The sequence below is a fragment of the Drosophila melanogaster genome, chromosome 2L (assembly GCF_000001215.4).
Source record: "Drosophila melanogaster chromosome 2L".
Taxonomy (NCBI): Eukaryota; Metazoa; Arthropoda; class Insecta; order Diptera; family Drosophilidae; genus Drosophila; species Drosophila melanogaster.
The window spans coordinates 14,806,373-14,819,453 of record NT_033779.5 but is presented as its reverse complement, the minus strand read 5'-3'; the positions used below and the strand labels follow the sequence as shown (position 1 = coordinate 14,819,453).

Sequence of the window (13,081 nt, the reverse complement as noted above, 5' to 3'; positions counted from 1 at the left end):
TACGGGATACGGAACACGATGGACGGACGGACTGTGCAACGTCTTAATTGATTTAACACGAAATCAGTCAAACGATAATCGAAAATTGCTACGCAAACTGTTTGATTACATGCAATGTGGGCAAAGGACCTCAGCCGGCACAATTGACCCATCGACCCACCATCGACCCACCATCGGCCCAACCACCCAATCACCCACTATATCCTTCGGCTCATCCGCTACCCGCACGCTTCACTGCCGACTGAGGAATTGACAAAGTTGCTCGATTTGGCCTGGTCGTGGGGACATAATTGAATTTCCTAAATTGCAACCGTTAGTTACTGCGGCTTCAACGGATTTGATTTGGGCGGTCCGAGCTGTGGGCGTGGCCGCTCCTATCAGCAATTGTCGTAATTGTGTGAGTTTTCTTTGCTTATCATTCATAATTGCGCCTCTCCCACCTTCCGAACAAAACCACAAACCAGTATCTTTTGGATACTTGGATTCATCGACAGTTGTACCATCCAGTTCCTTATCGCCAGGCTTTACATTCGATTTGGCAATGAACTGCCCGTCTGCCACTGTTGACTAATGCCCCTAATTAGTCAACGGGGCCGTTGTTTTTTCCACCTCGCTTATTTCTGTTTGCTTGGCTTATTTCGAGTTTCCCATTGTAGTTTTCCCGCTAATGTTGGATAATTTATATTTATTTTTGGTTATTTATGGGAAATGCGCCAATCGTGGGAGGTGCCGAGTGCGAGGTTAGTGAATAATATGTACACAAGAAAGAATAGATTGAATGCCAGTCCTGATTGTAATGAAAATTGATTGAGTGTTTTTGTGGTCGGAAATATGTGGAACAGTTTTCCGTTGAACTGTGAGTCTGGGTGAACTCTAAACTACTTATGACAAAGTTTGGTGCCTTTAGATATATCAACAGATTCCATTATCCTAATTCGTAGAGTAAGAGGGTATTCTAGATTTTTTTTACCAACTGATCGTGTAAATTTCTTAGCTTTAACCGAGGGGGTTGTGTACGTATGGCGGTCAGAGTCGAGCAATTATGCATGCATAAACAAAATGGTCATTTCGGCGGATTGTGGGTGGGGGTCAATTGAGGTCGATGGGTGGCCAGGGGAAATACGTGAGCAAGTTGGCACTTAACCCCGACCACGACCCGCAAACCCCTTGCTCCTTACCGGTGTCTCCGGAGAGTTTGCAATTGAATTGCCAATGAAGCAAAGTGCCATCGTATGAATTAATGAGCAGACGGTTCGGTCGGCGACAACAATAAGAGCATTATAGTGGGTCGGGGTGGGGCAAAATCAGTCAGGAATCGAACGGAACGGCACTATCGAGTGTGATAATCCGTAGGCCGTTTCGCTTTCGCTTTCCTCCTTTCACTTTGACTGAAATGGTTCTGGCCGTTCAAATATTCATGCACTCCATATGGGCCGGCCGTAAATGATGCACCAATTTTCCCTCTTTGAGTGAAACCCATCGAACAGCTTCGATTCATTCAAATGGGTTTCAAATGTTCCCATTTTCGAGTTTTGAAAGAATGAAAAAAAAAATTTAAGGGGCTAATTCAAAATAATAACATATTTTTCATAAATCATATATATTAAACAAAAACAATTATGTATTTGTCAGAAAATGTTCCATCCATAATTCTGTTAACTGATTGAAGCTACTGAGTAATTCAGTGAATAAAGGCCGAGTGAGTCAACACTTTGATAGACATTCGGATACGTAATCGAGCAGACTCATTTTACCTGAAGTGGATCCACGCCCACAATGCACACGACTCCCACGCACGACCACACACGCACGGCAATGTCGAAACGAGATTCATGCATAAAATTATAATAAATCATGGTCCGCAATAAATATGGAATGCAGGGAGGATGGCCCATATGCGTGGGCGTCGATAAGCTGCCCGAAAAGCGGCTAAACATAATCGAAAACGCGTTTCCGTTTCCTTCCTCGCCCCACAATCCACTCACTCCACTTTACCGTTTCGAAATCCATATTCCCGAACCCCCTTGCCGCTTGCCGATGCTGTCTTTTCTTCTACGTTTTTTGTATTTAAATATAAATGAAAATGTTTTGCAGCCTGATTGCGGCATATTTTGACGCAGCCCAAGGGTGTCGATGGGTCCTGGAGTGGGATGTAGTGAGTGGAGTGGTATTCGCGGTGGGCTGCTTAGTGGGTGGCTGAGATCCCCGGTTCGCTTTCCCTTTGATAAAATCACGTACTGCCTCCTCGGGCGTTGGGCTCTCCAGAAAGGCTTAAGCCTTAAGTTTTACGCCCAACAAAAGGAAACGCTTGCGCCATTTTGTTGTCTGCCTCAAGTGACGTTGCTGCTGTTGTTGTTGTCGATGCGTCACCACGCCCACCTCCACCCTGCCTGCCATCCGCTTAAAGCCCTTTTAAATCCCCCCATCGGTGGTACTTGAGATGGCTCTGAAGTGGTGAGAAATAAGCAGTTTACAGAACTTGATAAAGTCACATGTGCGCCGAGTGCATTCGGTGGAGTTGAGGCGGGTTTTGTCACCATTTCACGGGTGTTTAGCCACGGTCCTTTGGCCGCGCCCACTGATTGAAAATGCCGCCAAGAAGGCGTTCAATTTCATGGCTGACTACCGGCAGGTGAGGTCACCGAGGGTCAATCGTAATGTTTGGCTCCAGGTGCACTTAATGCTTGAAGTTGTAGAAAAACTACTTGTGCTCTCACGTTTCTCTCGGTTCTTTTTTAAAAATTGATAGCTCGTTTAAAACTTATTTTATGAACTTTAACCTTTCCCACTTATGCTATTATCTACTCTATTCAACGTTTTTTTTTTTTGCTCTGTGAGTTCAATTTCAAGCAATATTAATAAATTGGCTTTAAAAATCAACTTATATGGTAAAAACTACAGTTAATATTAGTTTTGTACGCCTTCATTTTTACGTTGAGTAATAATTGCGCTTTTCAAAAACCCCTAAGAGCAACAATTCACTGTGGCTACCCTCGATAATGTCGTTGAAATTTTACCATATATACATTTCTGATTTAGTAACCATATCCCATATCGTAGCGGAGCAATCTCGCTAAACGCATTCGCAAACAAAACGTTTTTGTCACCGTGCTCGGCGATGGGTGAACAATTAAGCAAGTTGCAAGGGCCGTGAGTTCCCTCAGCAGTTTTCCATAACGAGGCAAAAGAACCGACCGACGACGCCCCTTCCCATGCCATCCAGCCACTGAGATCTGGCCAAAAGTCAAACAAATTTAAGTACTTTTATGCGCCATAAGAGCCACCTGATAGAAATCTTTTATTTGAACAGGAGACGAGGAAACTGGCGCATCCAACCTTCCCCTTAAATGCACTTTGCATGGGGGCTGTGAGCAATAAGGGTTGCCATGTGTGCGTCTTTCGTATCAGCGCGCTTTGTGCGATTTATGAATTAACTTTTTTTGAATGAATGAATGAAGTCGACTCGCAAAGCACGCAAACACACACGCTCACACACACACCCACAGACACATTGGAAAGAAAGGAAGACATGGAAAATCCTTACAAATGCTGCCCAGACATATGTATGCACACAAAAAAACCAAAGAAAAGAAATTCGAATGCACAGCGATGAGATATATCATATATGAATGCTCTTTATTCCAAAACGACTTTCCAAACTAAGGATGCTAACATAAAGTTACATGTTTTGAGATATTTTTCTGTCATTAAACACAAATTAAGAAAAATATAATCGCATCAATTTTTTATTATAAAATTTAAATTGCAGTTAATTAGTTTTTAACAAAGTGCCCATATTAGCTGTTTTTTCTGGCAAATTAGGAGAGTTAGAATTAACCTATGGCAAGTTTTTACACCGCCAACTGAACATTTCACTCTTCTGTGCATATCGTATTAGTTGAACTTTTTTACCCGCAATTCTCATTTATGTGTATTTTTCTGGATGTGTTCCTATGCCATCTTGCACATTGCGAACCTTTAATTGAAATGCCTCTCAGACTAACGAGTGACTTGACTTGCACGTTTTGTTTTGACATAATTTCCACTTGCCTGCAAAAGTGCCTGCATAATGCATTGAAAAGATGGGACGGATGAGATGCCTTCGTTATGGGCTTTGTAGCGCTGATGCAGAGGTCCTTTGAGCACATATTTGCTGATTGCATATAGATAGCATTTGTCTAGTGAGTATTTACATCACCAGATGAGAATTTTTATGTTTGACTTGGTGTAATCAGGCCAATGTGATTCTCAAATCATGAATGTGGCGCATATTTGGTATTGAGGTGAACACATAAGAATCGATCTGTAAGGGTTTTTATAAATAGTATCCCAATTTGGAAATTAATACAAATGGTATATTAGGCAAACATTAAATGTAATGATGTAGTTCTTATATTATCTTAGCTTCTGATTTATGAGTACATATAAAATAACTTAATTTAATAAATCTATACTTAAATATTCATCCCACATCATTTGCCTTTTATACGGCGTCACTGTCATGAACGCAGCATGGATTTTTGCCTATCAATACCTCGCTACTGATAAGCAGGCAATGAATGAGCTTGCAACTTCGAAGTGGCTCTTGAGTACAGCCTAATATTAATTTCATCAACTTTGCCAAAGTGCAAAAGTCATGCAGAGCCGAAGAGGGGGCGAAAAAATCTCTCAAGAGTCATAATCATGCGAATGTCAAAGTTAATGCGACTCAGTATCAAATTGCTAAAATAAGAAACATAAATATATACTAACATTTTTATATAGCAGCGCACATAATGTAAAAGACGACCCTCATTTGATAACCGGCCTCAAAAACAGAGTTCATCACTTTGTGGCTGTCATCGTTGGGAATTGCTTTCGGCCACGCCAATCGGTTTCGAGATTTTTTTTTGCCAGAGATTTGGCCTTTGTCTGGGCGGAGTTTAAGTGATTTGACGCCACTAACTCGGTACAATGGCTCCTGCGTTGTCATTTCCTCGGCCAGCCAAAATATAATATTGTATTATCTTCTATCTGCCGCAGAGCCTTTTTCTTTGGCATGATGAATTCATGTCTGGTTTGTTTTTAGATTATTTGGACTTCTGTTTCTCTCAGTCGGATCTGAAGGAACCAAACTCTAAGCGAAAAGACAATACATAATTTCCAGCTGGAAACTAAGTTATTAAGCCTATTATTAGCTATAAAATAACTATAAAAAGAAATTGTAAAAAGCGAACACTGATTATAATATATTAAAGATAAATTTATTAAGTAATATCGAAAATAATTTACTTTCCTAAACAGACAAGCGGTTTTGAAGATGCAAAAATAAATTGAAAACGTAATGCCAGCAATTCTATAGCTTCGAATTAAACAAATAAAAGCAAAACACGCAAACACAAATAGTTCATTAAGAAGTGCAGTGATATTTCAAATTCATTTGTATCGTACCATTTGGCGATTTGCATATTTATTTGAATTGGGGAGACCATTTCTCTAGCCTTCGTTGGCTTTCTCGTCAGCTGTATGGTTGTTGGGCCCCTTAAAATCTATTCATGGTAAGTGCTTTTCCGAGTTGGTTTGCTCTGTTTAATGAACTGAACATGAAGAAATTATATTTTGCCCAACAAGCATGGAGACACACACTGAGAGCGGAATGTATCTACCAGATACAAATACACCCTGCCACACAGCTACATACAGTTTAATTTTTGCTTGTCAAGCTTAATTTGCGCTTGAATGCATTGCCCCTCAATGAGTGCTTGTGCTTGTATTTGTGTGAGTAGTCAGGTTGTTCTGGCTGTTGTGAGTGTGGCAGTGCTTGTATCTGTGTGTTTTGGATTGCATGCACGAATAACAGGACACGGCAGGAAATGCCAAAGAAAAAGCGACACACACAAATCCCCTCTGCGGATTGCAGCTGACGAGCGTCCTCCGCCCAGTCAGCATTTGCTTGAAAGCGTGTGATCCGATCCGGGCCATTGCTCATATTTGACTGCGGTCGTTGTCGGTTGTCAGTTTGGCGATCAATGCGGGAATGAGCAGAACAATTACCGTAAATGTCGGTTGGACACACACCTATGTATATTCTGTGATTGCAGCGCACAAAACCAATCCATAGCACAGGCTTAGCTTTGTTGGCATTTTTTGGCTACCTATCTACCAATCTATATACTACAGAAAATCTCGAATCTGAAAAAATAGGCATCGAAACAGTGGTTGTTTAAGCAAGTGTACCAACTTTAAATATTCTTTAACATTACAAACCTATACTCAAGTGTACACTTTCGGGACATTAGATATTCAATACTCATCAGACTGGTACATTTTTGCGGTGGTTCCTGAGCTTCACATCCCGTTCGGCTAATCTAAAATTTAAGCTAGAGTTTGCAAGGGATATGGCCAATTCTCCAGCAGAATAAGATGAAATAACACCATCAACTAATGCGCATTGATTTTCGCCTTTCTACTGGCGTCATTTTCCATTGTTATCCGTCGCTCTTGTTGTTTAGCAACGGCTCTGATGGTTCCGACGGTGAACTAATAGCAGCGGATGTGGTTAAAAGCATTTGCCCGGCTACCTTTTTCATAGACCATTAAATTTGCATTTGCTGACGCTCACTGGCGCGATTGGCTGTCGGGAAGGCTGCCATTTCCATCTTCATCTGAAACCGGGGAATTTCGGAAAAGGACTAAGCGGGAAATGCTCGTAATCCACTTGGTACTAAATACTTAAAAAGCTTGTTTCTGAGACACGTGCATTTCGCAACAATGGCACAAAACGTATAAAAGTCACTTTTAATAAACGGGTGGAGTGGAGATTTACCATTACATTTTTCCCAAGTTTAAACTTAAATAAATACTTCATAGCAGGTCTAAATATATTAGTTTAAAAAATGTAATTGAAATTATCAAATATATCGATACCAAAACATAGCAAAATTTTCTGCCAAAATGTTAGAGACTTCGGTCGCTCAGAATATATATTTTGAAAGCTCAAGAACGAAGTGGAGATGGCAATTGCACTGCAAATATTACACATTGTGCACAATTCAAAAATAACACATTTCCTCCCCCCATTTGCATTGCCCATTTCGTCTTCAAACCGCCGAGTTTCAAGCAATATTCTTCTGCGGTAAATATTATTCAATAACTGCCTATAGTGGTTCACTTCTATGGGGCTTGTATGATTGGACCTATCAGCAAACATTGCCTCTTGGTTCTGTTCGATGTATTGCGATTCCTTGTCTTCGTTATATCCAAGCGAAGTTAACGGCACTTGAACCACTAGAGTTGGATGGAGATCATCATAGTTGTTCCACTCTCCTGGACGAATAAGGTAATCCAAATGCAGATGTGTTGCAAAAGAGTGATGCTGACTAGGGCGAGTAACATGCAAAATGTACACACATGGTTGATGCACCATCCAAATATGATTGACCTGGTTTTTCAACTGTTTATCACAGCTTAATAGAATTGTCGTCAAAAGTGAGGCATCCAAGTGAGTCCAACGAGGGGTAGCAATTTGCAAAATGGTCACATATGCTTGTCGTACCTTCCTAGTTGGATTGAACTCACGGAATAGTTTATCGATGCATTTGATGTATTCGTCATACTGTTGATCATTTTTTAAATCGTTGTCAACAATCAAGTAATTTTCCGGAAGCAGTCTCTCGTCTTCTTTTGAGTGTCCTGTCAATTCATCTGCCTTATGTCCATGGATCTCTTTTTCTGCTTCTTTCACTGAATTTAAGATCTTCACCTTCTGTTGATCTTCACCTTCTGTGGATATACCCGATTCATACCCTGTCAGACTTTGAACGTCTTCATCAGAAGTAAATATATCGTTATTATCTATTACACTGCTTTCTGTTATCGTGCCATCGCTGCCAGTGTCAGAGCTATAGCATTTTTCACTGTCATTATACATTGGATAATTCCTGGGTATTATGTCTCCGAAGTTGCACAATGTTATATTATCATATTCAACATCTTTCTTAGACATCCTCATTGCTCTTCTTCTTTTGGTTGTGCTATATAAAGGTTTCGATAAATTACTATCGTTACTCTTCTGAACTCGGCAACTTCGGGACTGATTGGCGCGTCGCGGCGATATCCTTAACTTGTCTAGAATGCCTTTATCTATCGGTTTAACTATCTCGGGATTCAATAGAATTTGTACCTTATTATCGAGGCAGAATATTTTTAAAGGTTGTTGCTGAGTTACTATATTATTATCACCTCCAGAAGCATTGGTGTCATTGCGCAACTTCGATTCATATCGTGTATCTAAAATATTTCTTTTCTGGGTTAAAGGTTTCGAACGATTTTTCATGACCGGTCCTTCAAAAAAATTATTTACGTCTATTCCCAAATCCCTGATGTGTTTTTTCTGTACGCCAATAGTTTGACTATGGCAATTAAGCCAAGTCGTTGCACCTTCCTCGCTAAGTTTATAGTTTTTGACATTTTTTACTTTCTGGCAGACGCCAGTCAGCGATTTCTTTCGACCTAGACCATGGCTTACATTGCAAGTGGGTGTTTGCTTAGTTATTTGACCGTTGACCTCTTTTCTGTTCCTTATTGTCTCGTTGGCTATTATCTGTTAACAAGACGAGCAAAAGAAATAAAATGAAACCAATATTCAAAATTTGTAACTTACCGGCATGTTTTGATTTGGTTTATGTATTTCCTACGATTGCTACTGATGGAAAAATCAAGTCTTACTGCAAAAAGTAGGCAACTATGAAGCTAAAGCTAAATCTTTGAAGTTCAGAACGCGTACCACTTGCCATCGGGTACGCATCTCTGAGCCCCTTTTATAAAATTTGAAATCCTTTTAAAGCATCACCGTCATCACTGACAAACGGTTGGCACGTGCCCGATGCATAAATCGAACTGGGATGAGTATTGTCGACATCTGCTTCTGGTCTGGCGCACATGAATCATTCATGAATCGTTTTGGCACAAATGCAAATCGTGCAAATCTTTACAACAAACAAAAGCCGCCCCCCTACATCGAGCTCGCCCGCATAGCGACACGAAAACGCGAGCTAAACAATGTAAAATGTTAAATAATTATTTAAAACAGTCAAATGGGTGGGTTGTGCGGGAACGAACAACAATAAAATGTTTACTGTTTACTTTTTGGCAAATTTATGGCCTAATGCAGCTGGCACTTGACCAATACTCTCCCAAAGGCGATTCAGCAACAAAAAAGGACTATGCGAAAAATCATTCACACTGCGGGTTGGCAGTTATGTAAATAACACAATGCAACATAAGTGATTTGCATTATATTCAAATAATAATACCACAAACACTGTGTTAGAAAATAATGCAATGCTTTAAATGCTGCACATAATTCATAAAGCGATTTTATTTTATGACTTATAATCTTCGATTTTTCATTTACTTCTAACTTAATATTAATAATGAAAATTAAACCCAAGCAAGAAGATTGCTCGTTCTCGCTGAGTGCGCTTGTTGTGTTTGCCAGTTTAGGAGGCAAATCAAAGGCCCCAGTATGGCGACCACAATAATCAGGGTGGCAAACAAATCACGGTATTAAATTAAGTAACACCTTCGGCAGTGCAAAACATAACCCTAGCCTCTAGCAAGTGCAACTAAGGAAGGAAAGCTGGACAGGCAAATGTTTGACTCTGGCACATATGGCCTCAAGAGTGGAAATTTTAAAGCAATGCGAACCAACCTGGCAATTATATTTATGTTCCCATTTACCAAGGGGCACTCTGTTTACTTGAAAGCAATTAAAAGCAAACCAGAAGCAGGAATCCAAACATATACACCCACCTCTGCCCACCACCACCCACTCCCCCGATACTTCATCATATTTGTGTGCGAATATTTGCTTAGTTCTGGCCCCAAGATAGGGGTTGAGTAGCTGGGAAAGATGGTTTGGGTGGGGCCACTCCGACTGAAAGGCCTCGCAGTAAAATGGCCACTCAGGAAACGAACTTCGTTTATTGTGTCAGGGATATATATCTTTTCTGAATTGTTTGTCTGAATGTACGTACGCTAGCATCCCGGAATGTAGACCGTGCCAGCGAGTCAGAGCGATGCACAAATAACCTACGGGGCCATAAAAGAAATACGTTTACTACGTACTAAAATTGAGTAAACGCTGCTATTACACAGGCAGCACTGCAGTCAGAGATCCTTGGATCCTCCTACCAAGTTTTTAGCTTTCAGTTTGCGTTTTGTCCCTTTGTCGTATTTGCTCTATGCTGCGCTCTATTATTTTGAGTGCACACAACCTGCTGCAGTAAAGAAGACAACACAATTTAGAATGGATCTCTGAATGGGCATACATTCAATTTGAATTGTCCATTTTAGATTGGGGGCTTTGGCATTGCCCATTTGGGCTTCGGTTTCTGTTGGAATATACTATTCAACCTACAAAAATAACGTTAAACAACACTACTTTATATTTGATATGAATGGCCACACCTTTTATGCCATAAAACATATTGTAAGAGAATACCACTCTTTTTATTCCTTCTTTCCTTCTTGTACGTTTTTTGCTGTGAGTAGGTCGTGGTGCTGGTGTTGCAGTTGAAATAACTTAAAATATAAATCATAAAACTCAAACATAAACTTGACTATTTATTTATTTATTAAGAAAGGAAATATAAATTATAAATTACAACAGGTTATGGGCCCAGTCCATGCCTAATAAACAATTAAATTGTGAATTAAAGATTGTGAAAATAAATTGTGAAATAGCATTTTTTCACATTCTTGTGAAATAGCTTTTTTTTTCACATTCTTGTGAAATTATTTCCTTCTCAGAATTTGAGTGAAAAATGGACAAGGCTAAACGTAATATTAAGCCGTTTGATGGCGAGAAGTACGCGATTTGGAAATTTAGAATTAGGGCTCTTTTAGCCGAGCAAGATGTGCTTAAAGTAGTTGATGGTTTAATGCCTAACGAGGTAGATGACTCCTGGAAAAAGGCAGAGCGTTGTGCAAAAAGTACAATAATAGAGTACCTAAGCGACTCGTTTTTAAATTTCGCAACAAGCGACATTACGGCGCGTCAGATTCTTGAGAATTTGGACGCCGTTTATGAACGAAAAAGTTTGGCGTCGCAACTGGCGCTGCGAAAACGTTTGCTTTCTCTGAAGCTATCGAGTGAGATGTCACTATTAAGCCATTTTCATATTTTTGACGAACTTATAAGTGAATTGTTGGCAGCTGGTGCAAAAATAGAAGAGATGGATAAAATTTCTCATCTACTGATCACATTGCCTTCGTGTTACGATGGAATTATTACAGCGATAGAGACATTATCTGAAGAAAATTTGACATTGGCGTTTGTGAAAAATAGATTGCTGGATCAAGAAATTAAAATTAAAAATGACCACAACGATACAAGCAAGAAAGTTATGAACGCGATCGTGCACAACAATAATAACACTTATAAAAATAATTTGTTTAAAAATCGGGTAACTAAACCAAAGAAAATATTCAAGGGAAATTCAAAGTATAAAGTCAAGTGTCACCACTGTGGCAGAGAAGGCCACATTAAAAAAGATTGTTTCCATTATAAAAGAATATTAAATAATAAAAATAAAGAAAATGAAAAACAAGTTCAAACTGCAACATCACACGGCATTGCGTTTATGGTAAAAGAAGTGAATAATACTTCAGTGATGGACAACTGCGGGTTTGTCCTTGATTCTGGTGCTAGTGACCATCTTATAAATGATGAGTCGCTGTATACTGACAGTGTGGAGGTTGTGCCTCCACTTAAGATTGCAGTGGCCAAGCAAGGCGAATTTATTTATGCCACTAAGCGTGGTATTGTCCGACTACGGAATGACCATGAGATTACACTGGAGGATGTACTCTTTTGTAAGGAAGCTGCTGGTAATTTGATGTCCGTAAAGCGTCTCCAAGAGGCAGGAATGTCGATCGAATTTGACAAAAGCGGTGTAACCATTTCGAAAAATGGGTTAATGGTTGTCAAAAATTCAGGTATGTTAAACAATGTACCTGTGATCAATTTTCAAGCATATTCTATAAATGCTAAGCATAAAAATAATTTTCGTTTATGGCATGAGAGGTTTGGCCATATAAGCGATGGCAAATTATTAGAAATAAAACGAAAGAATATGTTTAGTGATCAAAGTCTTCTAAACAACTTAGAGTTATCATGTGAAATTTGTGAACCCTGTCTAAATGGTAAACAGGCAAGACTTCCTTTTAAACAATTGAAAGATAAGACCCATATTAAAAGACCACTTTTTGTAGTACACTCAGATGTCTGTGGGCCTATTACTCCAGTTACTTTAGATGATAAAAATTATTTTGTGATCTTTGTTGATCAGTTTACACATTATTGTGTAACTTATTTAATTAAATATAAATCTGATGTGTTTAGCATGTTTCAAGATTTTGTAGCCAAGAGTGAAGCTCATTTTAATTTAAAGGTTGTGTACTTATACATTGACAATGGTAGAGAATACTTGTCAAATGAGATGAGACAATTTTGTGTTAAGAAAGGAATTTCTTATCACTTAACAGTGCCACATACACCTCAGTTAAATGGTGTTTCTGAGAGAATGATAAGAACCATTACGGAAAAAGCTCGAACCATGGTTAGTGGTGCAAAGCTAGATAAAAGCTTTTGGGGCGAAGCAGTATTAACTGCTACTTATTTAATCAACAGAATTCCTAGCAGAGCACTTGTTGATAGTTCAAAGACCCCATATGAGATGTGGCACAATAAGAAGCCATACTTAAAACATTTGAGAGTGTTTGGTGCAACTGTTTATGTGCATATTAAAAACAAACAAGGAAAGTTTGATGATAAATCATTTAAAAGTATTTTTGTGGGCTATGAACCCAATGGTTTTAAGTTGTGGGATGCTGTAAATGAAAAATTTATTGTCGCAAGAGATGTTGTTGTCGATGAAACCAATATGGTTAATTCTAGAGCTGTTAAATTTGAAACAGTGTTCCTGAAAGATAGTAAGGAAAGTGAAAATAAAAATTTTCCGAATGACAGTAGGAAAATAATACAAACAGAGTTCCCGAATGAGAGTAAGGAATGCGACAACATACAATTCCTGAAAGA

At 39.2% G+C, this 13,081-nt stretch overlaps 1 protein-coding gene across 1 annotated transcript, besides 1 other annotated feature; it reads right to left on the bottom strand.

Annotated features, from left to right (window-relative positions):
• Window positions 1-6,854: 6,854 nt before the first annotated feature.
• CG33309 (uncharacterized protein) lies at window positions 6,855-8,693 on the bottom strand. Its single transcript, NM_205995.3, has 2 exons — window positions 8,642-8,693; window positions 6,855-8,581 (listed from the first exon to the last, which is right to left on the bottom strand). The coding sequence occupies exons 1-2, from the start codon at window positions 8,645-8,647 to the stop codon at window positions 6,869-6,871; spliced, it is 1,719 nt and encodes a 572-aa protein (NP_995717.2). The 5' UTR covers window positions 8,648-8,693; the 3' UTR covers window positions 6,855-6,868.
• Window positions 8,694-10,374: 1,681 nt separating this feature from the next.
• Window positions 10,375-13,081: part of a mobile genetic element that runs on past the window's edge.